The sequence below is a fragment of the Rhizopus microsporus genome (genome assembly GCF_002708625.1).
Source record: "Rhizopus microsporus ATCC 52813 unplaced genomic scaffold scaffold_10, whole genome shotgun sequence".
In the NCBI taxonomy this organism is placed as follows: Eukaryota; Fungi; Mucoromycota; class Mucoromycetes; order Mucorales; family Rhizopodaceae; genus Rhizopus; species Rhizopus microsporus.
Genome location: NW_019671925.1, coordinates 802817 through 828559, shown reverse-complemented (window position 1 = coordinate 828559; position 25743 = coordinate 802817). Strand labels below are relative to the sequence as shown.

Here is a 25743-nt window from a genome sequence, read left to right as displayed (position 1 = left end):
AGATGAACGTCTATGTTACTGGTGTATGCATCGTTGTTGAACGGACTTACATCGGATTTCTCTGCAAAATCGGGAGCAGTAGTTAAGCAGTCTCCATTTTCGTAATGTTTATGAATACCTCACACTAACAGTGTCTTTTTTTTTTTTATGGAAAATTGGACAATTAGAACCATTGAAAAGATGGTAGACCCAAGCCTTTTGACACATTGTACATACTTGCTTTTTGGTCTAGTTTCAAAATCTATTTGGCGCAGATGTATCAATAAAATTAGAACGCAATAGATTTGCACTTTTGTCCTTTATATTCCCAGAACTAATCCCAATAACTTAGCCTGCAACACTTTCTGTCAGCTGTAAGGACACAACTTGCCTGGTTTTCATTTTTTTCGTGTTGCTGGCGCTGTGCAAATCAGTTTGCTTTTTACTCTCATGATCGTTCATAAAATGACTGACAGTCGATGTAATACTTTTAAAAAAGTGATATAAAATTGCTAATTACTTACCTGATTGATACTTACGTGGTTCTTACTTCTGTATTGTTGCCTTTTGATGAAGTCGTTGGTTGCCATTATATGGGCACTTTGTTTCGACATTTATCCAAGCAATTGTAAGAATGCGAAACGAAACCTCGGAAATGACTTTTCTCCACACTATTTCAAGCTTCCGTGATTCTTTTTGATAAATTGTCTTTCTGCAAAAACCTATGACGCTTAACCTTACTCTTTGCCATTGCCCAGAATTGTTCTATTGGGTTAAGCTCAGGGGAGTAAGTAGGAAGATACACGCATTTATATCCTTGATACTCAATATACTTCTTTATGTTTTCATGTGTGTGGATTGGTGCATTATCCATGACTACATAGTAGCCTTTCATGTGAGGATGCTTGTCCATTTCATCAAGAGTCATTTTTAAGAAACTGATATAATAACCCGTTACGGTACCTGAGCTTATGTATCCTTCAGCCTTTCTCTTCTTTGCTGGTCTCGGTTTTTTGACACCAATTGTAATCAAACCTTCAGTAGAAATGGCACCCAATATCGGCGTCGTGTTTGCTCTCGTTACTGGTCGGGTAACAATGGCACGCGTACCTTTTTTGGGCCAAGCCTTCTTCAATGAAAGGTTGCATTCACTTTTCATGAAATTGTAAACAGTGCTACGTGAAACTTTCAGATCATCGAACCGATTCAACCAATGCTCGGTTACTTCAACAACAGAAGCAGAAGGGTTACTATCAGTAAAATTGATAACAGCTGTTTTATGCTCTTTGCTCAAGATACATTTATGACCAATTTGCTTACAAATCTCAAAAATGCTATCAGGACACATATTGTACTGTTTAACCCATCTCTGAGCAGATCGAATATGAATGCCCAACTGCTTCGCTGCAGCTGATGCGCTCATACACTTTTCAAACTTCAAGTCGAAAAAGCGAACCTTATCTTAGAGGGAATAGCGCACATAATCACGCTTTATGTTTACCTCTTTCATATGAATGTCTTCGTCTTTTGGCTTTTCTGTCAGCATTGGACAAACAGATGAAGATTCACTAGAGGGCATATTTTTTAAGTACTCACTGTGAGTCGCAATCGGCTCTACAATGAACTCATTCTGATCAACAATATATTCCATGGGTTCAGGACCTCCATTCTCACCAACGACATTTCCATGCCCATCTTCAAATAAAAATATTGTACTCATGTTAAAATTTAAGCAATTGAAGAAAAGAAAAAAGAAGACTCCGGAGAAGAAAGACCTCATTTTTATATTTTTTCGAATGCTAAAAAACCATCGTAACACGACATCATTTTCAAATGCAAACGACATGGTTTCTAAAAATACGACTTCCATTTCCAAAAGTGCGAAGTTTTAAACCGGGAGGGCACCTCGATTCAGAAGAATTAATTCAACGTAATACTCGCAAGGCTCTTGCAACGATGAACATGCTGTCATCTGTTGGTGTGAATCCTTCTGGTTTCTCCAAAGTTCTTGGCACTAAGTTTTACGCTCACATCGTTCGACCTCAGCTTGAACACGGTCTAGCTATCAATCGCTTCACGGTCTCTCAACTTCACGCTCTAGAGGAAGCCCAGAATAGTTGCATCAAGAAAACCTACGGTGCTCGAGGTAAAGCGTCCACTAAGGTTATGCTCCACATATCTAAGCTACCTCTTATGTCGGAACGAGTCAGTATACTACAGGCACAGTTCCTCTTTCGTTCCTTATATTTGCCAGAAGATGCACTGCTTGCTTGTCTGTTACCTTATATCCGCAATACCAAAGGAAGCCAGTGGTACGCTCTCTCTCGTACAGCGCTTTGGAAAACGGTGCTGTCTACTACTGAAGAACTCGATACTCGCTCACTCAAGGCTGCTAAACGACGCTTTCTGCAACAGAATCTGGAGAGCCGCCAAGGATGCCGAAACTCCAAGTTGATTTCTAGCTGCTGTCGATCAATCTCTCTGGATCCTATACTCTGGTTGCCCATGTCTAAGTCAGAGCGCAGTCGCTGTATACGCTGGAGATTAGGCTGGCTTCCTGGTGGTAAACCTCGACCATGTCCTAAGCATCCAACGCAACAGCTATCTAAAAATCACGCTATTAGTTGCCTTGATATGCATCGACGTTTGCTCATGCCTGAAACAATACGGGATCCATTGTCATTCCTTCTAAATATGCTTCCTTTACGCCCTTCGGTTCCCGCAAACCTAGCCCTTACCTGGTCTCAGCGATGGCCGATTATATGCTCTCTATTACATGAATTAGATCAGCTACACCATAACAAATTGATCCCTACTAAGTACCCCCACGGTCAAAAGCTTCTTGTATGGCTCAATCAATTCATTTAACCTTTCATCGATAACCCTGCTCTTTAATTTCCGTTTACATTTTTTACCCTTGCACCCATAAGGGGTTTTTTCGCTACCATTCACTTCCAAACGGATTGAACGGGTCCGGGCGGACGTTTATTTTATTATTTTATTTCTGCGCTCATTTGGACCATCAATAAAATATCATGTTTAAACAAAAGTGCGAAGTTGATTTTGACCAACCAACGACATCGATTTTGATTGGCCAGCAACTTCGTTTTTGACTGGCTGCGACATTGCTTGTTGGAAGCACTGTACACCATTTTCAGAAAGAGATGTCGCGCTGACTTGTCGCTTTTTCGTATAAATTGTATTATGAAAATTGCAAAAATGCGACTTTACTTTTTGGAAAGACTGTATAGAATAATATATAAGGCAATAATTCGTACTCATCCATCTATTCACGGCCGAGAGTTTAATTCAAAAATTGAACGGTTTATATGCGGCATGTACATACTATAAAGAGCAATGTGTGATCATCTTTTAGGAAGAGAAAACTAAAAGTATTTGTAGGCCAACAATAGGTTTTTTTTTTTTTTTTTTATTTAATAAATAGTGACTAGAACAAATCTTGATCATCTATAATAGATGTTCTCCTTCTCTTTGTCCATTCTGTTAACATTTCATCTTCCCATTCTTCTTTATTTGCTTGAGAGCTTGGATATTTACTTGCTTGTAAATGATCAGGAACATCTCCCCACTTTAAAGTACCCCAATCCTTATGCCAAGTATTTATAACAGATCTAAACATGCTATTGTTATTATTATTGTACTATTGCTTGGTTATCATTCTTTACTCTTCATGTAACCATATTCCACTCTGCTTCTGCAATTGTAATACAGTATATTTTTCTTGTAGCTGAATTGCCCTTTGAATGATGGATTCGATATCAATATCTTGTGGTATACGAGTGATAAGTGAATGCACAATGTCTCTATCTGCTTTTAATATTTCATCTCTTCTATATAAAATAATCTATAAAGCGTGTAAATCAATACAAGCTAAAGATATCAGCATTCACACATTACTGCACTTGCTACATAAACAGGCATAATAGCTTCACTTGATATAAACAAATCAAATAACCTCACAATCTTTTCATATCGCTCAAAATCATGACTAAACCAAGTCAAGATCCAGCTGAGTGCATAATAAGGCATGATATTACATCTGTATACCTGTATTAGTTTCTTGTCATATTCATTATTATATGTTACCTTTCTAAAAAGGTTGTTAATTCTACATCCTCATATTCTATTAATGAACTCATTAATCGAAGCTGTTTGGATACTGGCTCAAATGAGTCCATCATGGCATCCCTTAGAAAGAACAAAGCAACATTTTCAGCAGCAGGTATAGCTGCCTTTTTACCAAGGACAAGTAGAAAACAAGTACAGATATCGTGAAATCCCTTATTATAAATAAGTATGTAATGCTCATCAGTACTTTGTTCCTCACTTACTTGATAATATTTCAAATTCGGGTTTCTCCAAAGTATTTCGACAATCATACAATGAAGTTCTTGTTGTTTTTGTTCTTTTAGCACAGGTGACATATCTTTTTGTATTCTTTTAGTGATTGTCAGTTTTCATCAACATGCTCTATTTTTGAACTGTTTACCTCGAGGATAATAATAGAGCGATCTCTCTACATCCTTTGCAATCTGTACCGGATCAGCCAAATCTTTTTCTAATGACACATCATAAGGGGGAAACTTGCTTATTATTGAACAGTAAACTCACCACTGCCCTTTTCGACAACATAATTCCCATGTTGAGTATGAAGTAATATCGGCCAAACAATCTTTCTTAGACAATCATGAACAAAGCCTCCAGGTTGCCTTGACAATGACTTTAATTGATCTAAATCTCTATTGGCAATTGCTTTTAATATATTTTCAATCTGTTGGATTCGAAGCATGTTCTTTGCTGTTTCATTTGATTAATCTTGTTAAACTAAAAAGTTGCTTGATATTTACCAACAGATTTATGAACACCCATTAATATGTCATGCATTTTATTTGCAACTCTTCTTTCTGTCTCCTCTGTTTTGCTTTATATTATACAACAATCAAATTAAAAAAAAGACAAGAATGGTTGCATTATGCATACAATACACAGCTGTCATGTGACCCATTTCGGACATTTTAATGACCACAGCAAAAGATTAGAGACTTACAATAATGATGAGCATATTAGTGTTTAAACACAACCTTTTATTTAATGATCCAATTGGACGCACAAAAATAAAGCATCGCTCCTTGTTTTAGCATGTAGAATGTGTTTCCTGAAAAAGACAACGGTTCGACATGATGGGATCTAGATCTTCGCTCCCGTTTGTATCTTCTGGATGCAACGTGTCACATTCTACGTTGAATAAAAGTCAATAAGTAGTGTCTACATATCAATAACAATGGCAATTACAAATCCATATAATAAGTGCAATTATCATTTTTAATATCTTCATCTTTATTCTTCCAAACAAAAGAAACATAAAGGGCCCATTGTACTTTTTGTTTGTTCTCGCGACTACAACAAAAATATCCCACAACATTCACATCGCTGGCAGTCTTCACTGTAATACTCATATAATTCAGGAGCTGATTAAGCGTTGAACCATTTAAGTAGCCACCAATGTCCAATTCATCAAAAAGAAGGCAGATATCTTCTTTACAGAAATAGTAGAATTACGTGGCCTTAGCATGTATATCGTCTCCCTCGTAAGGCCTGTACGAAAATGTCTAAAGATTATTTGAGAAGCTACAAAAGTATGAATTAAAGATTTACCAACGACATCCAAGCATAGTATCGCAACTGGGAAATCCAAGTGCGATACATTGTGACGACATAAAGAGCATAGGATGCTTTTTTTTCACCCTGGTGTTCTTATTCAGTTGAGTGGTCTTTGTTGATCTTTGTTGATCTATCATCTGCAACGCTTTTGATCTCGATAGACTCGATCTCGGCAGGTTGCTTGTTGCTGCTGTTATCGATCAGGTAAAATACTGTTTTCATATCTAGCCTTCGGTCTATTATACTTTCTTTTGAGTGTTGTATTCATATTTAGTGGATCAACTATTAACTACATATGAGACAATAACTGGCAATTATTCGATTTTAGCTTGTTACTTTGAAACAACTGTGCGGGTCATTATTTAAGCTAATTACCAGGAACTGGATTTTAAGGTACGCATATCCAATGACTCTGATCCATCATTGTTATTAGGGATCATTGTCTTATCAAATGCACTCAATTTGTCCCAACTCCCTCTCTTTGCCCCAAATTGTCATTGATAAGCCTCTATGGAAAGCTTTATGATCTCAGTTGAAGAATGTCCCACATTTAGTATAAATGCTTGTCCTTAATAAAGTCAATCGGCTTATGTCTTTAAGTCTGGTTAACTCTGGTCTTTATTCTTTTTAATCGATACTTCGTATTCAATAATAAGTGGTCGCATTGATATATTATAAATGTAATCAACTAATTGTTGATTGGAAATGGCAAGGCTTAAACAAAAAAAAGTGAAGAGAAAAAAGAAGAGATAAATTTATTCATTCAATTTACTAGTGAAAAATAAAAAGTCACTATTTATATGCAACCCCTTTGTAGTACAAGTTTTTCCAATCACCCAATAGATGGCGTGTTGATTGTATTACAAGTGTAGAAAGCCATCTCATTAACAATCTTGGTTTATTAAAGCAATTGAATATATTTTGTCCAAGCAAACTATATTCAAGCAATGTAGAACAAATGCATAGAAAAAGAGAAATAACTACGAAAGTGTCAATTTGAGAAAAAGATTATTCGCAGTCACAATCGCTTCACTTTTATACGCCATCAAATAATCATGAGTTTAACAAAAGAGGCTAATCTGGGTGGTACTTGTTCTCCGAGATAAGATTTTGTTACGTGATCATGTGCACAGTAGATTATCGTAACCAATCAAAGTTAATCTGTGTTTAGACCTTATCAAACTATAAAAAAGCTCTTTTCGTCTTTTTCTTTTTCTTTTTCCAAGAATGGTTTACAATCGTTGCTATTAAATATCCTTACAACATTTAAATGCTTTTTATTAAACACTCCCCTTTCTCTCTCTTTCACTCTTGAATCGATCTTGTAAACCATTCTTATTTATCAAAATGACAGACATCCAAGACTTGCTTAAACAATATACGACCATTGATGCTCAAGATACCATTACCCCTGCCATGATTGATGATTGGCTACTTTCTGAATTATCCACTGCTATTTATACATCTAAACTACCTCGCATTGCTCCACGCCCTATTCATACTGCAAACACAAACTATATATCCCTCAATTCAAAGAGACCTTCTGACGCAAGCGAAGATGAAATAGCCCTCAAGAGACAAAAGAATACAGATGCTGCTCGTCGATCAAGGTTAAAGAAGATGTTAAAGATGGAAACATTAGAAAAAAGAGTAGCTGATTTAGAGTCAGAAAATCAAACTCTAACAACTCGTGTAGCCGTATTGGAATCAGAAAAATCTGGATTAGAATCCAAAGACCAATCATTAGAGGAAAGGATACGTGCGTTGGAAGATCAGCTGGCTGAGGCGCATAGGGCATTAACACAAAGTATAAATAAAAAAAACTAATTTATTAAATCATGAATTGCTTGATACGTCATATCAAAATAACCCACTAGTAAAGAAAAAATATGTTATATGTGTATGTGCGTGTACCTTTGGACTTACAGTTGTTATGATCCGCATGGTGAACCTCTACCATATGAATCTTTTGAGGATGCTTATAAATCGTGGCTTCATCAGGAATAATCGTACGCGTTATCGTCTTGTTGACAAATTTTTCTAGATCCTCAAACTCTCTTTCTCCTAGAATAGCTCGATGAAATAGCTTGTGTGAATTCAAAACTGGAATTTCCCAATCTTTGGATCCAAATAGGATAAGAATAGGTGATGATACATGCTACACGCGCGGAAGGATTAGGAAGTATTCTATTTTTTAAGGTATATTTCTTACGCGAATTCTGGACAGCGAGTCGAATCTGTGATTTAATTTTGACACAGCCCAATCTAGTTTTAAAGTTTATATTTTCAAATCAAGCAGATGACATTACTACTTTACCTTGCAATTTAGGATTATATGTCAAGGGTGTTAATAATGATAAATAAGGTATGATATTATATTCAAATACAAGTGTTGAAATAGATGTATATCCTGCTTGTAGAATAAGAGCCTTGGGTGGTTGTCCTTTTGTAATTCCCCTTAGTTTCTTTTTCTTTACTTTAGTTATTACTCTTACCAGCTTTTGACATATCATATGCCAATGTTGTGGCTACACCTGTTCCCAAGGAATGCCCAATAAGTGATATATGATTATTAGCCACTACATAAATAGACCAAATATTATTTAAACAAGCCAAACGTTAATGATTTTATAAATATATACCTTTTCTATCATTCAACCAGCGTAAGACAGCTTGTGCATCGAGTCGCAATCCTGTCTCACTAGGCGTTGATTCTATTAAAAAAGAAAAAATTATTGATGCTTTCTCTTTCCTTTCCTTTCTTTACCTGAATCTCCAAAGCCTCTATAATCAATTGCGATAATATTGGATCGACTAAACTTGGATGATAATGACTAATTTACGATAAGTATACATGTCAGTAATAATAAAACAAAAGTGCTTGTAAGCCATACCTTGTAAAATTCTACTCTCCATGGCGATGCTCGATGAAGCGCGTTACCATGGAAATAAACAAACGTGTCATGTTCTTTAAGCGCGTCGTCAAAGATGGTACCTAGATCACCCTCTCTTTCTCGCAACGCATATTTCTCGTAATACTCTGTAGGTAAGATATGCCATGCACCTTTATGGACTTATGCGTGAGTTTGATGTTCACTTGATAATGATATCATTACCAATCATCACATTATCAGATGTTTGAATTTTAAAATTCCTGACCCTATTATCTGAAATATCTCGTTAAAGTTACTATTCTTTTCTCTTTCTCTATTTTTTTTTCTTACGTCCAAACCCATAGTATTCCGGTTGATCAAATTTAGGTTTTAATGGGAGCTTTGCCCAGTGTAAGAAAATGAGCCTTTAGAAATGTTATAATTATTTTTGCAACTAATTGTATCATCATTACATCCTTTGTGGTGTATCAAAGCAAAGTGTTATAACAATAGCCTATGGTGTATTTTTTATTAAAATAAAACCATCTTTTTTCAAATTTCTTTCTTAATATACAGTATATAAAGATAGTAGTGAACATGTTGTCAGAATAAGTAACCTCAACATGTTTGTGTCAAGAACGAAATAGAATGAAAAAAAAGAGACAGTTACAAGATTTTAACCTAAAATGACTGAGATGGTTGCGCGCTCATTCAAATTACAAGTCGGAACAAATGGGGACAGTGTAACAATAGAGGAGCGCCTTAAAGCTCCCAAAGCGCTCTGTTTCTTTACAATGTTTTTTATAAGCATTTCTCTCAGCTCGATTCTATAGCATATATGGATTTCATATACTGTTTATGAAAGTATTTGATAGAGATATACGCTTTTTCCTCTTTGAAACAAGCATTAAAAAGGCAGTTTAAGCAGGCGGCAACGCCATCGAGAGAATATGTGGAGAATGAAGCCAAGCGTGATATTTACGCTGTATTGTGGGATACACAGACGTTCATTATTATTATATTTATTTCTTACTTTTTGCCCTCTTAGTTTGGCTTGATTGCGAACTAGACGCCTTCTTGCTTTGACTTGATTGTGAACTACCATTCTTTCTCTTTTTAGATTCTTTTATATACTTGCTATCTGAAATATCAGCATCTAAGCTACTGTCTTCTTCTTCTGGCGTATCTTCAACGTAGTCTGTGTCCTCTTCAACCAAAGTATCCGTCATATCTTCAGTTGGTGTAGCAATTGCTTTCTTGATAGGTACACTACCAGGCTGGAACAAGACGGGATGGCTAACTGAGTTATACCTTTACATAAAAGTCAGTTTCAATAACCACAGAATAAAAAGTAACAACTCACTTTCTTGTAAATGCAGTCTTTGTCTTTGCAGGAAGCGCTACTAATGGTGACTTTGTAGTCGTACATACCAGATCACTCAATGTTTCCAAGTTTTCTCGATCAAGATAGTAGTTATCCATATATTCTATAGCTTCCTCGTAATTCTCTTGAGCAACGTTGCCAAAGATACGCTCATTCAATGTCGTCAAGTAGTTCAGTCTTATTTCGGATCGATCTCCTGATGCCTTTACACGCATACGAGTCTGAAGATCGCTTAACAGTCTCGAGTACTTAGCTGCCTTTGAATTATTACCAAGCCAACTACCAAGAAAAAAAAGCTAAGTTACTTTTTCCAAAGTATTCTTTATATACACTTACGAAGGAAAGCCCGTTCTTGTCTGCATGTATCCTTCCATATAATAGGCTGGCCGTACACAAGAGAAAATGGATTGAACAGGCATTAATGAATATTGCTGAGAGGATCCATGGATCATGCTATCTACTAGGTCACCATCTGCTATAGCTTCAGCAGCCTTTGCAATCAACTCCATTTCATTACAAGCAATTTCCTTGGCATTGCCTGTGGTGGACATGAGTGACGCCTTTTGAGGCTTTACTTTACAATAATTTTCCTGCAAATGACTTTTTAGTATTTGAATCAATCATTGTTCTCTGGGCTTACATAAAACATCAAGGGAGAGAGACTGTAGTCATGGAAATAAATTTCATATTTTTCATTCAGTGTCTTTTGTCTCCAATTACCAGAAGCCAAGAGCTCACCAGGAATTTCAAATGGATTAAGAATGGTATTCTTTTGGTTTGTCTTGCCACTATAACAAATTAATCATGATACACTCAGTACATTGTCCGTAAGCTTACATTCTTTTAGCATCATCATAGCCCATACTTGTATTGTTTAAGCGATAGGTAGATAAGATGTTGATAATTTGTCGAATATCGTTTTGTGTTGTAGACACCAGCTCTTCAATAGCATTGGGATTGATATCAAGCTTTTCTCTATATATATTGATATGATCAGTTTTACTCTATTGGACGCTCTTCTTAGACTTACTTGAACGCAATTGACATAAGTTTAGGTCGAATTTGATTTGCAGGTGTTCTATGATCATATTACTTTACAATGTCTAGATAAAAAAATAAAAAAAGTCCATACCGTTTAAATCTCGCATCAAAGCAAACTCTTAACAATGGGCCAACCTTGGGTGACCTGACATCGTTACAGATACAAATAATTGGTATCTTTGCCTTTCTAATCATTGCAGCTAGTTCAGCAGCACCTCCTCTGTCACCAGCAGACATGCCATCAACTTCATCCATAATCAAGACAACTTTTTTTCCCTTGGGCTTTGTTGCTGCCTGTAGCATAAATATATCAGCGATACAATATATGGTCTCACATGCCTATAATTACCTTTGGTTTGCCCGCTTGAAAGAACTCGGTCATGGTTCTGTTGTCCATCATCTCTGACAAGTTTTGCTCGAGAATTTTTTTATTACGTACGTCGCTTGCATTGAATTCTAAAGCTTCGTAGCCATTTGTTTCTGCTACGACGTGGGCTGTGGTAGTCTTGCCGATACCAGGCGGTCCACTAATCAAGACAGCACGATAGGAATGGATATCAGAGTCACCAGCCACTTGTGAAGAGGTTGCCTTCTTATGACTATCATAATTGGCAAGCCAGTCGTTGATACGCTTCACCATTTCCTTGTTACCAATAATGTCTTGAATGGTCTTGGGTCTGTATTTGTCCGTCCATAAGCTTGTTTCAGTGGTCACGCCAGTTACTCTATGATAAATGATTAAACAAATGTGTATAGGATAAACAGTGTAGCGTACTTTGCTTCGGGCTGTTTGCCTTTAGTATCTACTGAACCTGACAATGCTTTCGTCGGTGCCACTTTTTTGTCAGCTTCTTTTGCTGGTTTAGAAGAAATATTGGGTTGTTTGATTTCCTTTGGTGAAGAAGACTCTACAAGCTGATAAAATCCATCCTCATCTAATACTTTAGTGCCAATTTGTTTAGCCTTTGCTAATTTAGATTCGCCTGCATCTCGACCACGCAGCAAATAGGTTGTCTTGCCACTGACTGCACTTGTTACACGACTATATATGTGTCATTAAAAAGCATTTTGTTGTTGATCCGTTCTTACCCTCCGTAGCGCATAACAATATCTCTTATTTGCTCTTTGGTCAGCGTTTCAAATTCACCAGATATAACAAAAGTCATATTGTTTAAGCAATTGGGTGCACCTACAGGTTCTGGTCGAGTACCAAGTGCCTTTGGACCTTCGCGATTCATCATTTGATAGAAACCTTTCTTTTTCGGTTTTTCCTCTTTCTTTTCCTCTTTTATGTCTTCTCCTTTCTGTTCATCTTTCTTTACTTCCTCCTTCTTTTCTATCTTCTTCTCTGCCTTCTTTTCCTCCTTCTTCTCTGCTTTCTTTTCCTCGTTCTTTTCTGCCTTCTCCGCCTTTTCAAATTTTGGCCTTTCCTCTATAACAGGCGCTGGCTCTGGTGTAAGACTGGGTGATGGCGCGTGTCTTGCTCTTTTGGCAGCTGGAGGTTTTCGCTCATGCTTATCTTCTTCAACTTCAGGTTCATAATCATCATCACTCACTTCCACGACAGCTTTCTTTCTTTTAGGAGCTGCCTTGGTAGTAGCTTTACCTTTGGATTTGCTTGAAGAAGAAGAAGCAAAGAATGCTACTGGATCAACTGGCTTACTATAATAAATCATTAATTAGGGTCTTTTGATTTGATATATTACCTTTCTTCTACTTTTTGTTTTTCGGCAGCATGTTTAGGAACTATAGGTCGTTGACTTTTTACATGGTTAACTCGGTTTTATTTATTTTCCTTGTACTCTTACAAGTCACTGTCATCGTCATTGTCGTTACCATCGTTATTTTGGTCTATTTGAGTTAGTTGAAGGTGAATAAAACATACAGCTTTTTGGTAAATACCCTTTTTACTATGCTTTTTTGGAACAGACTATTTACAAGACATAAGCAAAGCAATGAAAACACTATGAAAGCAATCGAACCTTTTGTAAAAAGTATTTTTCAATACCCATTTTTTTTTTTTGAAAAGCAAAAAAAAAGAAGGCAACCCTTCGCGTCTCGATAAAAAAAAAATGCGAACTTGAATATCGTGACAGCATAAAGACTGGGTAAAATTGGTCTTGAATATGAAAATTGATTGGACAACAGACACGTACATTTATTTCTTTTTTGACTTGTGAAGCTGCAACAAAGAAAAGCTAGATATATTATTCTATGCAATTCCGTCACCGTCACAAAACCGCCAATTGAATTTAAAAAATCCCCTCATTTGAACCCGTCAGCAAGATATTCTTTTTTAAATCATGTCAACAGAAATTAATGAAAAGCCAAGCAATGGCAAAAATAAACATAATCTAACACCTGCACAGAAACAACAAAAAGAATTAGAAAAACTATTTGAAAGAATAGACAAACCTGTACAGATTCCAACACCTCCACCCACGGATAAGAATCCAGTTCCGCCTCCCAAAGACTTTGTTCGCAATGTGTCAGGTAAGAGAAAAAAAAAAGGAGAAGAGCAATATAAAATGTAACAATAAACAGGTTCAAGTGCTGGTGCTGGTAGTGGTGACTTTCATGTGTACAGAGCACAAAGAAGAAGGGAGTATGCGCGCTTAAAGTTTATGGAGGATCAAGAAAAGCAGGTAAATAATAAATTATATATTTTAATAAAGAAATTAAAAACATTGATATAATAAACGATAATAGGAAAAGGAACAAAGAGAATATCAAGAAAGATTAGCACGTTTACGTGAAGAAGATGAAGAACGTACAGCAAAAAAGAGAGCAAAACGTCAAAGGCGTAATAAGAAAAAACAAGAAAAGAGCAATAACATAGAAGAAAAGAAAGAGAAAGAAGAAGAAAAGGAAAGGGCATAAATAAAGAAATGTACATATTTTATATATATTATATTATATAAAGCTTATCATAGCATAGAGGATGTCTTGTCCAATCTTTCCATCCAATCTTGAGGTATAACAGGTGATATTTTTTCATATAGAGCAGATAGTTGAGTAGCAGTTGGTACAAAGAAGGGTAGCATAAATTTAGAGTCTTTTGTTTCTTGTTCCTCTTCTTCTTCTTGGTGTTGGTGTTGCTCAATCATGGATGTAGGTCTAATCTTTTCCAATGTTTTTCTATGTCCAACAGCTAATTGTATCTCATCTGATATCTTTTGTTCATTGGTTTCATAACGATAATTCATAATACATCTTCTAATCTGTAATGGGTTTAAAGCATCGAATGTGCTCATGGCTTGTAAAGTGTCTAATTGAGTGATACACTGTAAGAGCTGAACGAGCTGAATAGAAGGCTTTAGATAAGACAACAAGTTGGATGGTAAATTGTTATTTCTAATCCATTCCTCTAATACAGATAGGTTCATTCTGACCTGTATTGCTTTTGATCTACACAAGTATTTCTTTTGTGTGAGCATTTGGTTGAATAACTCGCATGAAATGAAGTGAAAGAATTGTGCTAGTGCCTGGATGATTATGGCCGAATGGATTTCATATGACTGTAGTACATATAAAGTACATGATAATAAGCTGGTAATAGACTGTGGTGAAATGATAACTTTGCTATTGGTTTCTGTAGCATTGCTATAACTACTGCTATTACGTTGCATTTCAACTGTTGTTGATCTTCTTTTGAATAGTCTTTGCCAGTAATCATCTGTGAAATTGACCTCTTCTGTCTTTATAGGATCGTATTCTAACATGGCTAATTCTAGTACTTCGTGTAATCTTTTTTCTGTATCATGAACCATATAATTGTAGGTCTCTGATATCAGCTCTGATATTTTTAATTGATAATTGGCTGTGGTGACGACAAGGCCTGTATCCTTTTTTAAATAGAATAATAATCGAGTAATATTTGTCATCCAATAAGATAATATATGCACATTATCTGTATTACTCTACGTGAAGGTGTTAATCTTCACGTTTTTGCTTAACTGTAAAAGAAATACCTTGATGATTTTACTAATACGATCCAGGGCACCTTCCAACAACTGCTCTGCTAGTTCTAAACTTGAATAATAATGGGCAAATCTGGCACTAAGGAATACAACATTGGCTGGTAAAAATATCTCTTGAACATTACGGACTGGTAATGTCAAGTTGGAGATAACAGTATCAAGGATATAAGGAAGGTCGTCTGCTGCGAATACAAACATTTGGTCTGGCATACAATTATCCCAATCGAACTCGGCATCCTTTACTTCCAGATCTTCTTCTTCTTCTTCTTCTTCTTCCTCCTCTTGTTCTTCTTCTTGACCTTCTTTATGCTTTTGTTCATTAGTTGTCAAGTATTCCTCAATTAGTTTAGGCCTGTTTTCGTTATCAAAATTCAATAGTGATTCATAGTTTTCTTCATAAGGATAATAGTGATCTTTTGATACAGCCGACGTAATACTTTCGACTGCTGTAAGACCCAATACGCTTGAAGCAGTAGATGATATACTATCTCTCGGATTATTGGCCAAAATATCTGCAATTTTGTTTGAATTTTCGCTCTTTACAAAATCGAACACCGTTCTCCCTTTAGCTGATCTTGTTTGTGATGATGCACCATGTTCAATCAAGAGTTTAACAAGGGCTTCATGATTATTTGTTGTTGCCCACATCAGGGCAGTCCAACCATCTAAGCAAGGAGAAAGTATTAGAAAACAAAGAAAAAAGTGGCACTCCTTTTTTCTCCTTACGTGAATCTTGACTATCCACTTTTGCTCCTGCTTGTAATAAAGCTTGAGCAATTTCGTATTTGCCAAAGCATGCTGCATAAATCAATGGAGTTGTTCCATCTTCATCTTTTGCATTAATGTCAATAAAGGGCTTCATTGTCTCTAGATATTTTTGCATCTTTTCAAGGTCCCCACTGGAGGCAGACTTTAGGAATAGCTTGGTGCATTTTTGTTTTTTAGTAGCATCGTCTATATCTGTACGCTCTATAATGCTTTCGTCATAACAATCGTCAATCGTAGTGTCATCTAAGGTTGTAGATGTACTGATGGTCGAAGGTAAGCTGATTCTGTTACCTAAAAGTTCTGATAGCTGCTTATAGCTTTCTGCTATACGTTGTGACATTTCATCATAAGTCATATTTTCATATTGCTTTCTTATATCCTCAACCTGTTCAGGTGGAGGAGTAGAAAGGACATCATTAGTCTTGGTCAACATAATTTATAAAGAAAAAAAAGAGAAGAAAAATAAAAATAATAAAGAAAAGTTGCATTTGAAAATGTTGTTGTTCGGAGTTCATAGTCGTAATTATCTCTCTTTTCTGTTTTTTTTTTCTCATCCATCTTTCTCCTTTATTTTTTCATGGTGGCGGTTATTGACTTCTGCACTCCAGCTATTCCTGGAGAGACGCACAAATATTATGGATACTCACATAATAAATATATTAAACTGCCTATTGTTATCCCAACACCACCCATCACTCACCATCATAACATGGTGAAGCATAATAAATCTCAGGTACACAAAACTATTCGATCCGTGGCCTTGTCTGGCAATTTGGCTTTGCTTAAGCAGTTTTTACAAATTGTTCCTGACCAACTCAAAGCTGTCAATGATCCTCATCCAGCCACTGGCTTGACATGTTTACACTTTGCTGCATCTCGCGGTCATTTAAAAATAGTGCAATGTTTAGTAGAAGAGTACGCCGTCAGAGTTGATTCGGTCGATAAGGAAGGAGAAGTACGTAATATGCAACAGACAAGCATGTTTTCTTGTTAACTTCTTTATTATAATAGACGGCTTTACTCAAAGCAGCCTATAACGGTCATTATCATGTTGTGCATTACTTGCTTGACAGTAATGCTAATATTCACCAAAAAGATAAAGATGGCTGGACTGCGTTACATAATGCTTGTTCAAGAGGTTATTTCAGAATCGTACGTTTATTGGTCGAAAGAAAGGCTAAAGTGGATGCAAGAAGCAAAATGGGTCATACGCCCCTAAGTAAGTTTTATATGTTTTGCTCTTGTCAAAAAAAAAAAGGAAATTGATTATAACCTGTCTATAGTCAACGCTGCTTCTAAAGGCTACATGTCTATTGTTGAATACCTATTGGATGAGGCACATGCGAACCCCCTCATCAAGAATAACTTTGGTGAAGCGGCTTATGATGTAAGTGCGGCTGCTGGTGAATCCTATATCTGTGAGATGCTCGAAAAAGCGGGTCGTAAGTGGTGGGCCATTCAACATACGGAAGGTAATATTCACTTATAATTTGCAGGGAGAAAGAATTAACACGATGTGTAGGCATGTTGAACCCGAGTAATAAACGTGCTTCTATGTTTGGCGCTACATATGATCTTCTTGAATACCATGTTACTGTGATTGTCATCCTGCATGAAAATCAAAGGGCCACCTCTTTACTTGGTCTATCACGTCCACAGTTTAGTGAAAACTATCTGACCAAAAATGATATCCGAGGCCCTTGGTCACTTCATCCTACAGGCGAACCAATGACAAAGGATATGGTAACACTACCCGAAACAAACACAAACAGTCACCGTACATCTTCCTTGTCCAACTGGTTCTGGTTAACAGACTGGCAGATCGATTACAGTAACCCTCGTGTGGATCCAACGTCTGGTTGGCAATATGCTCGCTCGTTTGATGACGACGATGCGCTTTGGACACCTGTAGCACCCACGAGTGGCTACAACTGGGTAAGACGTAGAAGATGGGTCAGAGTAATGAAACGTCGCATGGATCTGAATAATGGAATTCATCGTGGCGAAAACATGACATTTGCTGTTGACGAAGAAGAAGAAGAGGAAGAGGAGGAACAGGTTCAACAGCCTGATTATTTGATGCAAGCAGAACAGATTGTTCAATCCGTCAATTCGGATATACTCGAAACGGATAGAACAGATATTGAACAGATATTAAAAGAGAATATTCAAAAATATCAGCAAGCAGTTGACATTCTATCCAATGCTATACAAAGTAAGTCGCAAATAACAGAGTAACCTTTTATTGACTTTTCGTTCTGTTAGATGACGATAATGAATTTAGAAAGCACCAGTCTTCTATTTTAGTAAAGTCTTATATGACACAAATTGAAAAACTAAACGCAAGAATTGCAAACTTGACTACACCTATGGACAACCCTAAAGAAGACAGAGAATTAAACTATCAAGAAATTATCGATACCAACCCATGGTCCTCGACTGCTGCTTCAGAAGTATCAGATTCAATCAATATGAATATCTGGGAATCAGACGAACAGGCCAGAGCTTGCAGAATTTGTGAAAGAAAGTTTGGCTTGTTGGTAAGACGACATCACTGCAGAAAGTGTGGCCAAATTATTTGTGACAAGTGCTCACCTTGGAAAGTGTATCTGAACTCATCTGACATCTTACAAGACCCTAATGGCCCATTGGAGCCCTTGTCTTCACTTGCCTCTCGTCCTCATCGCGTCTGCGAGCAATGCTATTACCAATGCGGCTACAATCATCAATAATATATCTATATATACATGTGTATACCCTATAAATATCTTTTTGGAAAGATGTTTTATGCACTTCCAAACAAGGCAAGCGATACAACACGAAAATCTGCATCTTTATTCTCTCATTTTCTTTTTATAGCAACATTTATTTGCTAACTATAATAAAAGTCTCTCTTTTTTTTTCTTTTTTTGACTTCTTTATCATTCTTGTGCATATGTCAGCTGAACCCTCACCTCAGATCAAGGGTAGACTCATTCATCTTTGAAAATATAAGCTAATACGTATCAATTAGAGTTTAAAAAGAAAAAGCCATTGCCAAAGATACCAGTGGATCAACAATCACAATTTGATCTCTTTCAAGACGCATTGGTCACCATCTACTGTGAACAACAGCTGTGGGTGAATGAAGGCTGGAAGGTATCCTACTGTAACCCTGGTTTGCCGCAACACGTAGAAAAACCATTTGAGCCCTTACCTATGCGTCACAAGCAGTCCAAAGAACAGATTGAACCTGATCTGAGCCTACCTTCATTGGATCATAGCACACCTGATTCACCAGCATCCTCCGTTCCAGCCCAACTGTTTTCTGTTTCCGAAAACTACTTTCAACCATCCCCTATGTCTTCAGTTATCCCAAGCCCATGGAGCACGTCCACTACAAAACGATCCGTTGTCCAGCGACAAAGTATCAGCCGAATTTCAACAGGCTCCATTCTTGCCGCTCTTCCTGTCACCATAACCCAAACTCCTGATGAAGCGTCAGATATGCAACAAGACAATTCAATCATTAAAGACGATGTGTATTATAAAGAGATCATGAGTAAGCATGCAGGAAGCATCATTGCCTCCTTTAGTCTGGTACAAGTCCGTTCGAATATAAAGCTTTATCGTCGTATGGCCCTCAAGACGCGAAACAGGGAGACTCAGATGGCTTATGCTAGATACTTGTTGCGTATTGTTAAGCTATACCCTAAATCATCCTCATCGGATGAAACTGCAGACACCAGACATAGGTTGCTCTCTGAGGCAGGTTATTGGATTGAAAGATTAGCCAAGAAAGGTCAACCGGAAGCTCTTTTCGTCAAGGGCAAATGGCATTTACTAGGTCCGCAGGCGGATGACTGTGTTATCAAGGGGTATGAAAAGGTCAGAGAAAGCAAGGCATTTAAGTGTTTTCGGCAGGCTTCCAAGGCTGGATGGGTGGATGCGTTTTATGAGTTGGCGCACTTGTATAAAAAGCGTGGGAAATACGAAAAGGCCATCATGTACTATGAAAAGGGTGCTAAAGAACATCACACGCTCTCGATTTATGTAAGCAAAATCAGTTTAACCAAGAATACCCATTCATTCATTATTAGAAAATGGCGAAAATTTACCTAAGAGGACAATTGAAAAGACCAGCAGATATCGAAAAGGGCATACAATATTTAAAGATAGCTGCCAACGTAAATGACGAAGTAAGCGCAGAGCCAGCATTCGTCCTTGGTTGTATCTATGCAGATGAATTAGAACGTATCGGTGTTCAAAGGTAAAACTGATTATCTTGTAAAGAAAAACAATAGAATTAACACTTCAAAAGGGACTCGTCGATAACCACCAATTATTCTCAAGCACTGGAATACATAAAAAAGTCAGCCAACTATGGGTATCCCGATGCAGTCTATCTAATGGGTCAGATATCCGAGATTGGTATGTTGGGCCAACAGAGTGATGCCTGGATGGCCTATCAACACTATTTGAAAGCAGCAGAGGCAAACCATGCAGGCGCGATGTTAGACTTATCACGAATGTATCTCGAAGGAATTCCAGGTCTGCTTGCATCACAAAAAACGATTGCCTTCAAGTGGTGTAAGCGTTCTGCTGAGCTCGGATTCGCACAAGCCGAGTATGTATTAGGGTAAGTATCCATTGATGTAACAGGGATAGAGATTTGATTGTGTCTTTAGTAAATATTACGAAGATGGCATTGGTATTTCTCCCGACTATCCTCGTGCATTGGAATATTTCGGTAGAGCTGCTTCAAAAGGTTGCCATTTGGCAGCTAAAAGGCTGAATAAAATAAATTTTTGCTCAGATTACTAAACTTTTTTTTTTACCCTTCTTTTTGCTTGTGTTTGTGTCTCGTCTTTTTTTTTCGGTTACATTGATCACACACACGTTAACTCAGTTGGTGCGAGGATCTCCAAGTATAATAAGCAGCCCTTTTGCTGGCTGGCTGTAGACAGGGTACGAGCTAGATGTCCTCTTTCAGACATCATTATCACTGAGGTCATTTTTAACTAGAGTTCTTTATCATTACCAAATCGGGGTTTTTCTGATGCAGAATCGAGATATTGTAAAGCGTATTAATGTTACCAGAGTTATCCAACGATTTCCTACATGTTCACACACACACTGTCTTTATAGCTGACGAATTTAGCACTCAGAAGAGTTTCTAGATTCAGGCCTTACGTGGTTGATAAGACATTAGCTTACTCCTCCCGTTCCGAGACTTTCCAAAATAGTTTCAACTGAAACTACAACTGACAAAATCACAGGGGGCCGTACTCATAAAGAATGAAACAGAGTGTATTTATAGGTTTTATTATTATTAAATGATATCAGTATGACATTCATTATTATAGAGCACATTTTAGACTAAACGGATGAAATAGCAGTAATCGAGCGTTATCTCGCAACACATTGGATGTGGGCGATCATTTCATAACTTCTGTACATCATTGTGTAGCTCGAGTATATCTTGAATATACTAAAAGATCTTTAGTGACAAGATCACCCATGATTGAATCACATTAAAGATATTTTTATACAACAAAGAATGTTAACTAACTGAATGATAGATGAATGAAAAGTAACATTGAATTACAATGAATCTAAAGTGTTTTTTATTTCACAGATACCCAGCAATAACTTAGTAATGGCATGGCCTATGATGGTATAAAATACCAACTATTTTTTTTCTCTCTAGAAAATGCGTTTGAACGATTCCTATTCTTAATTGTACTTGTGTGTATAATATACTCGCTTTCAGTTGTACAACGTTACATCAGTCGTAAATCAAAATTAATAAGGCACAGGCACAAACTCCGTTAACTATTATAGCCATTCTTCTAATTCTATTATCTTTCTTTTTCTTTCAACATTTTCCTATAAAAAAAGAGGGAGGACAAAGAAAGGAATTTTTATATGGATTTGTTCACTTTGTTATCCATCCTTTTCTTCTTTTTAATACAGAATGTCTCGACTATTCAACCAACTGTAAAAAGCACACCCTTTTTGACACCAAGGGCACCTACAAATAAAACTATATACAACATTGGATTATTGTTTCCAAATGTATCCACACTTACAAATAGAAATGATATGTACATAAGAAATGCTGTCGTAACTAGTGAATTGGCTATTCGTATGGCAGTAGAATCCGTACGAAATAAGAATATTCTTCCAGGTTATATATATTAAATAAAGAAGACAAAAAAAAAAAAGAAAAAAGAAAACTGACACCATATTCGATCATTCATATAGACGTCGAACTCAATATTACTCGTTATTATTCATACGAAGATGAATCTTCTCTTAGCGCAATAGAAACATTCAAAATGGTTGAAAGCAACGTAGAGTAAATATAATACACACATACACGCGCATGCAGATCGTTATTTCTTATTTCAACTCACATTTAAAAAGTGCCGTCATAGGTGACGCTGATCCTGGATTAACTAGAGCCAGTGCATCAATCACTAGTCTTTTTAGTGTACCTCAGTGTTCTGCAGCCTCTGGAACTTTTGGTCTACCAGACAGAGATGCCTACCCTTTCTTTTTTCGCACGGTTGGCAGCATCACATCTCACGCCTATGCTCTAGGCGCTTGGATGAAGAATATGGGATGGGAAACGTTTTCACTTTTATACAGTGCCGATGCTTTAGGCGATCGAGGTGAAAGAAAGGACGATTCTGACTGCAATTTATGGGTCTAATCCATCCTTATAGTTGCTGATATACTCAATGATCGAGGAGAGCAATATGGATTTTATTATGCTCGATCTTACCGCTTTTCTCATGCAACGGATGAAAGTATTGAGCGTATGTGTATAATGAATAGTCGGATGGTCAATGTGTGTGATGGTAACACTAACTCTTTTTGTTTTAGAGGCACTGACAGAATTAAACCGCTCAGGCTCCCGTATAGTCATCTTGGCATTTTCAAGGCCCTATCAGCAAGTCAATGTATTACGTAAAGCAAGGTATATATGCACATATCTCTGTTTTCTCATAGGTTTTATTAATATATTTGCCACAGGGAAATGGGCTTCATGTCCAAAGGATGGGTCTGGATGGTTGCTGACGATTTAGCAAACAATTTCCTCCAAAATATAAAGGATGATGATGATGGTGATGCCGTGACGGCTTATAATGGGCTCATGTACATTAGTACACTCTGGAACTGTAATTAACACGCTTTTAGTATTGTCATGTTTTACTAACTATCCCCATTTGTGTATTAGTGACTGGGCTACCGGCCTTTGACGAGTTTCAAGCAAAATGGCGACAACAGCCCGTCCCGTCAGATTAGTAAGTCATATGCAAAGCATAACTAAATAGCCAACTGGTCATTTATGCCCTTCGATATAGCTCTGATCCGAGTAACTGGACTACAACAAGTTTAAATTACGGTGCTGCGCAAGCTTATTCTTGTCTCGAGCTGCTCACCCTCGGTATCAATAAGGTTAGTTTCGAGCCTTCTTTCATTTCTGATCGACCCAACCATTTCTCTTGCTTTGATAGGCGCTTGACCAGTACTCCGGTGGCCGGGAAAAGGGATTGCAAGACTTGGCTAGTGACACATTTAACACGAGTTCGATGACACCTATGTTCTATAATTTTAACTATTCTGGGCCTGCGGGTAAGTTTTGATAGTATTCCGCTATGTATCGTCATGATCTCTCTTTTTACTGACTTCATCTACTATAGGCGACTTGACATTCACTGATACAGGTAAGGACCATAAATGTAAAGTCTAAACATGTGGTTAACTTTATTGTAGGTGATCTACGAAATGGGTATGTAATACAGTATCAATTTGATATGCCGTGTAACTCAGAAAGATTCGGAGAGACAGTGCTAACTAACCTTACTATATATACACAGCTACTTTCGACTTTTTTATTTACAAAATGGCATTGCTGTGCCTTATGCCAATATAAGGCTTGACAGTTATGAGTCAATCAATAACCACATCATCTATCCTGGAAACACACAAGAAAAGCCTCCAGATATTGCGATTCATCAATGTAAGATATTGTTTTATTTTTTTCATTGACTAATATGTCAATAGACATGAATCCTACTCCCACATCTCCTTTGGGCATTGCCATTCTTACTGTCTGTGGCGTTGGCTTATTCTTTTGCTTACTCATGGCCATACTTATCTTCTTTCATAGACATCTAAAACCAATCATGATATCCAGTCCGGTCTTTTGCTATCTTCAGCTACTTGGTATATCCATGTGCTATATCACTCTCATTCTTCTTGTGAGACAGCCAACACCAGCAACCTGTGTTTCCAGGCAGTTCCTATTTTGTATGGGGTTTACCTTTGTTGTGGGAAGCATCATTGCTAAAAATTACAGAATTTACAAAATGTAAGAAATATATAGAATATAAAAAAATGTTCTGTTATTTACCACGTGTTTTAGCTACCAAAATGTCTTCACTATCCGCACCTCAAGGCTCAAATCCTCCTATCTCTTACGGCTTGTTGGTATTTTTCAGATCTTTGTAGTGGTGCCACTGGCGGTCTGGAATATTGTGTATCGTGCTCAAGTGGTCAGCTATCAACTCTTTGAGACTGACTTTTGCTGGGTATGTGAGTATCCAACAGCAAAGAATGGTCAGTGGGGACGATTTAATCTGGCACAGATGTTTGTCCTGATATGGCTCTTTCTGCTCATCTTAACTGCCTGTTTTCTTGCGTTCAAGGTAAGACTCATTATTGCAAATAACTAATGTATTTATATGCTATTATTATTAGACAAGGGATGTAAGTAGCAAATGGTCTGAGACTACTCAAATTGCTTATGTGAGCTAGTAAGTGTCTTGATGAAATGTATCATATTTTTATTTAACAATGTATTAGTAACTTGATTGTCTCTGCTTCTGTCATGGTGCCTGGATTACTCTTGGGGAATGACTATTATGATATCTCACTTTACCTCTATGTTGCCTCTCTCATGTTTGGTTCAACCTTTACCCTGATCACCATATTTATTCCCAAGTTCGTAGTCATATCTAGACATATCCTTCAAAATAGCAAAAAATTCAACATTTATCGCATGAATTCTGACAGTCAGAACCAAATGTCGATTCATTCTACAAATTCTATGGATCAAAACATCCAGTTGAATTTGGTAGCCAAGAACATGTACGACTTTACAGTACAAGCTCATGAGGGTATATTGCCTGTAAAGAAGATGGCTAAATTTGACTTTCTTTCTATTTGGACCTTGAAGCATGTGGTGCTAGTACCATTTAAAAAATATTTCATTCTCTCTGAGGTAAGTGCTCAGCTCTGTTATCCTATCTTGGTTTATTTACTTTGTGTAGAAATCAGGCGAGAATGCCACTGTTTACCATTATGTCAGCTGTGAGCCAGCCCTGGTGGGCAGCACAAATCACTTTACTTTCCGTGTACGCACAGATAAAAGTATGTACTTTTTATTCCAAGTATACGATCGTGAATCATTAGATCGTTGGGTCAATTGGTTCAACCGAGACCCTTCAACCGAACGAGGCATTTCTCCTAATGCAGGACGTAACAACGACGATAACAATAACGACCCAGATGATCCTCCAACCAGTCCTGATAGGGCTGCAGTGAAAGTGCCCAAGAGTGAATCGGCTACATTTGGTAATATGCAATCCGAGATGCTCTATAACTCATCAACACCGAGCTTTCAGCAAAACTCTAGCATTCCTCAATCCTATCCCACCTCCTCCTCTCTATCCCGCTCAGCAAAGCAAGGACCCGTCGGAACACGTAGCATTACTTCACCGTACGCATCCTACGTTACCAACAGTAATTTTGACGTGTCTGGTGCACCTCATGTTACTTCACCTTATACATCATTTACTACCTCCAATCCAAACTTTGGTCGTGGCAACTTGCCATCTAACCAGCAAAATTCATTTGGTGTGATCAATGAAAACGCGTGGCAAAGATACCCATAATTTAATTGTCTCATGTATATTTGTTTGTACTTTTTGTTTTGTTTTTTTGTTTTTTACGCATTAGTAATATAGACTTCTTTTTAAATGTT

At 37.2% G+C, this 25743-nt stretch overlaps 8 protein-coding genes across 8 annotated transcripts; 5 read left to right on the top strand and 3 right to left on the bottom strand.

The window, feature by feature from the left end:
• Positions 1-1812: 1812 nt before the first annotated feature.
• On the top strand, positions 1813-2847 carry RHIMIDRAFT_244319 (uncharacterized protein; the record flags this gene model as incomplete). The annotated part of the gene is made up of 1 exon (XM_023610049.1): positions 1813-2847. One exon carries the CDS (start codon positions 1813-1815, stop codon positions 2845-2847), a length of 1035 nt encoding a protein of 344 aa, XP_023465579.1.
• Positions 2848-3411: 564 nt separating this feature from the next.
• Positions 3412-5024, bottom strand: RHIMIDRAFT_256696 (RabGAP/TBC). Its single transcript, XM_023611231.1, has 6 exons — positions 4612-5024; positions 4490-4558; positions 4332-4426; positions 4087-4280; positions 3898-4039; positions 3412-3844 (listed from the first exon to the last, which is right to left on the bottom strand). The coding sequence occupies exons 1-6, from the start codon at positions 4787-4789 to the stop codon at positions 3662-3664; spliced, it is 861 nt and encodes a 286-aa protein (XP_023465578.1). The 5' UTR covers positions 4790-5024; the 3' UTR covers positions 3412-3661.
• A 1984-nt stretch (positions 5025-7008) lies between these two features.
• On the top strand, positions 7009-7488 carry RHIMIDRAFT_244317 (uncharacterized protein; the record flags this gene model as incomplete). Its single annotated transcript, XM_023610048.1, has 1 exon — positions 7009-7488. The coding sequence occupies one exon, from the start codon at positions 7009-7011 to the stop codon at positions 7486-7488; it is 480 nt and encodes a 159-aa protein (XP_023465577.1).
• A 2068-nt stretch (positions 7489-9556) lies between these two features.
• On the bottom strand, positions 9557-12197 carry RHIMIDRAFT_203873 (DNA replication factor C, large subunit; the record flags this gene model as incomplete). The annotated part of the gene is made up of 10 exons (XM_023606719.1): positions 9557-9845; positions 9898-10197; positions 10255-10508; positions 10559-10706; positions 10756-10893; positions 10949-10996; positions 11051-11253; positions 11309-11684; positions 11735-12001; positions 12049-12197. 10 exons carry the CDS (start codon positions 12195-12197, stop codon positions 9557-9559), a joined length of 2172 nt encoding a protein of 723 aa, XP_023465576.1.
• Positions 12198-13262: 1065 nt separating this feature from the next.
• Positions 13263-13839, top strand: RHIMIDRAFT_238523 (DUF1168-domain-containing protein; the record flags this gene model as incomplete). Its single annotated transcript, XM_023608984.1, has 3 exons — positions 13263-13452; positions 13504-13604; positions 13669-13839. The coding sequence occupies 3 exons, from the start codon at positions 13263-13265 to the stop codon at positions 13837-13839; spliced, it is 462 nt and encodes a 153-aa protein (XP_023465575.1).
• A 464-nt stretch (positions 13840-14303) lies between these two features.
• On the bottom strand, positions 14304-15239 carry RHIMIDRAFT_181384 (uncharacterized protein; the record flags this gene model as incomplete). Its single annotated transcript, XM_023605789.1, has 2 exons — positions 14304-14879; positions 14931-15239. Coding segments are annotated over 2 exons (885 nt in total), but the record flags the coding sequence as incomplete, so codon positions are not given.
• A 3403-nt stretch (positions 15240-18642) lies between these two features.
• On the top strand, positions 18643-20510 carry RHIMIDRAFT_244312 (HCP-like protein; the record flags this gene model as incomplete). The annotated part of the gene is made up of 5 exons (XM_023610047.1): positions 18643-18673; positions 18721-19739; positions 19787-19956; positions 20008-20325; positions 20375-20510. The coding sequence occupies 5 exons, from the start codon at positions 18643-18645 to the stop codon at positions 20508-20510; spliced, it is 1674 nt and encodes a 557-aa protein (XP_023465573.1).
• A 1281-nt stretch (positions 20511-21791) lies between these two features.
• Positions 21792-25654, top strand: RHIMIDRAFT_238519 (periplasmic binding protein-like I; the record flags this gene model as incomplete). The annotated part of the gene is made up of 17 exons (XM_023608983.1): positions 21792-21876; positions 21954-22047; positions 22116-22363; positions 22418-22510; positions 22578-22671; positions 22728-22873; positions 22933-22999; positions 23060-23153; positions 23213-23330; positions 23399-23422; positions 23472-23487; positions 23576-23718; positions 23763-24069; positions 24124-24406; positions 24459-24514; positions 24564-24981; positions 25031-25654. The coding sequence occupies 17 exons, from the start codon at positions 21792-21794 to the stop codon at positions 25652-25654; spliced, it is 2910 nt and encodes a 969-aa protein (XP_023465572.1).
• Between the last annotated feature and the right edge of the window lie 89 nt (positions 25655-25743).

Bases quoted from the DNA above. Each gene is read 5' to 3' on its own strand.
- RHIMIDRAFT_256696 (XM_023611231.1), bottom strand. From the start codon at position 4,789: ATGCTTCGAATCCAACAGATTGAAAATATATTAAAAGCAATTGCCAAT. The intron at 4,040-4,086 runs GTAACATATAAT...ACAGGTATACAG, and splicing joins TTAACAACCTTTTTAGAAAG to ATGTAATATCATGCCTTATT. The intron at 3,845-3,897 runs GTAATGTGTGAA...CACGCTTTATAG, and splicing joins CTGTTTATGTAGCAAGTGCA to ATTATTTTATATAGAAGAGA.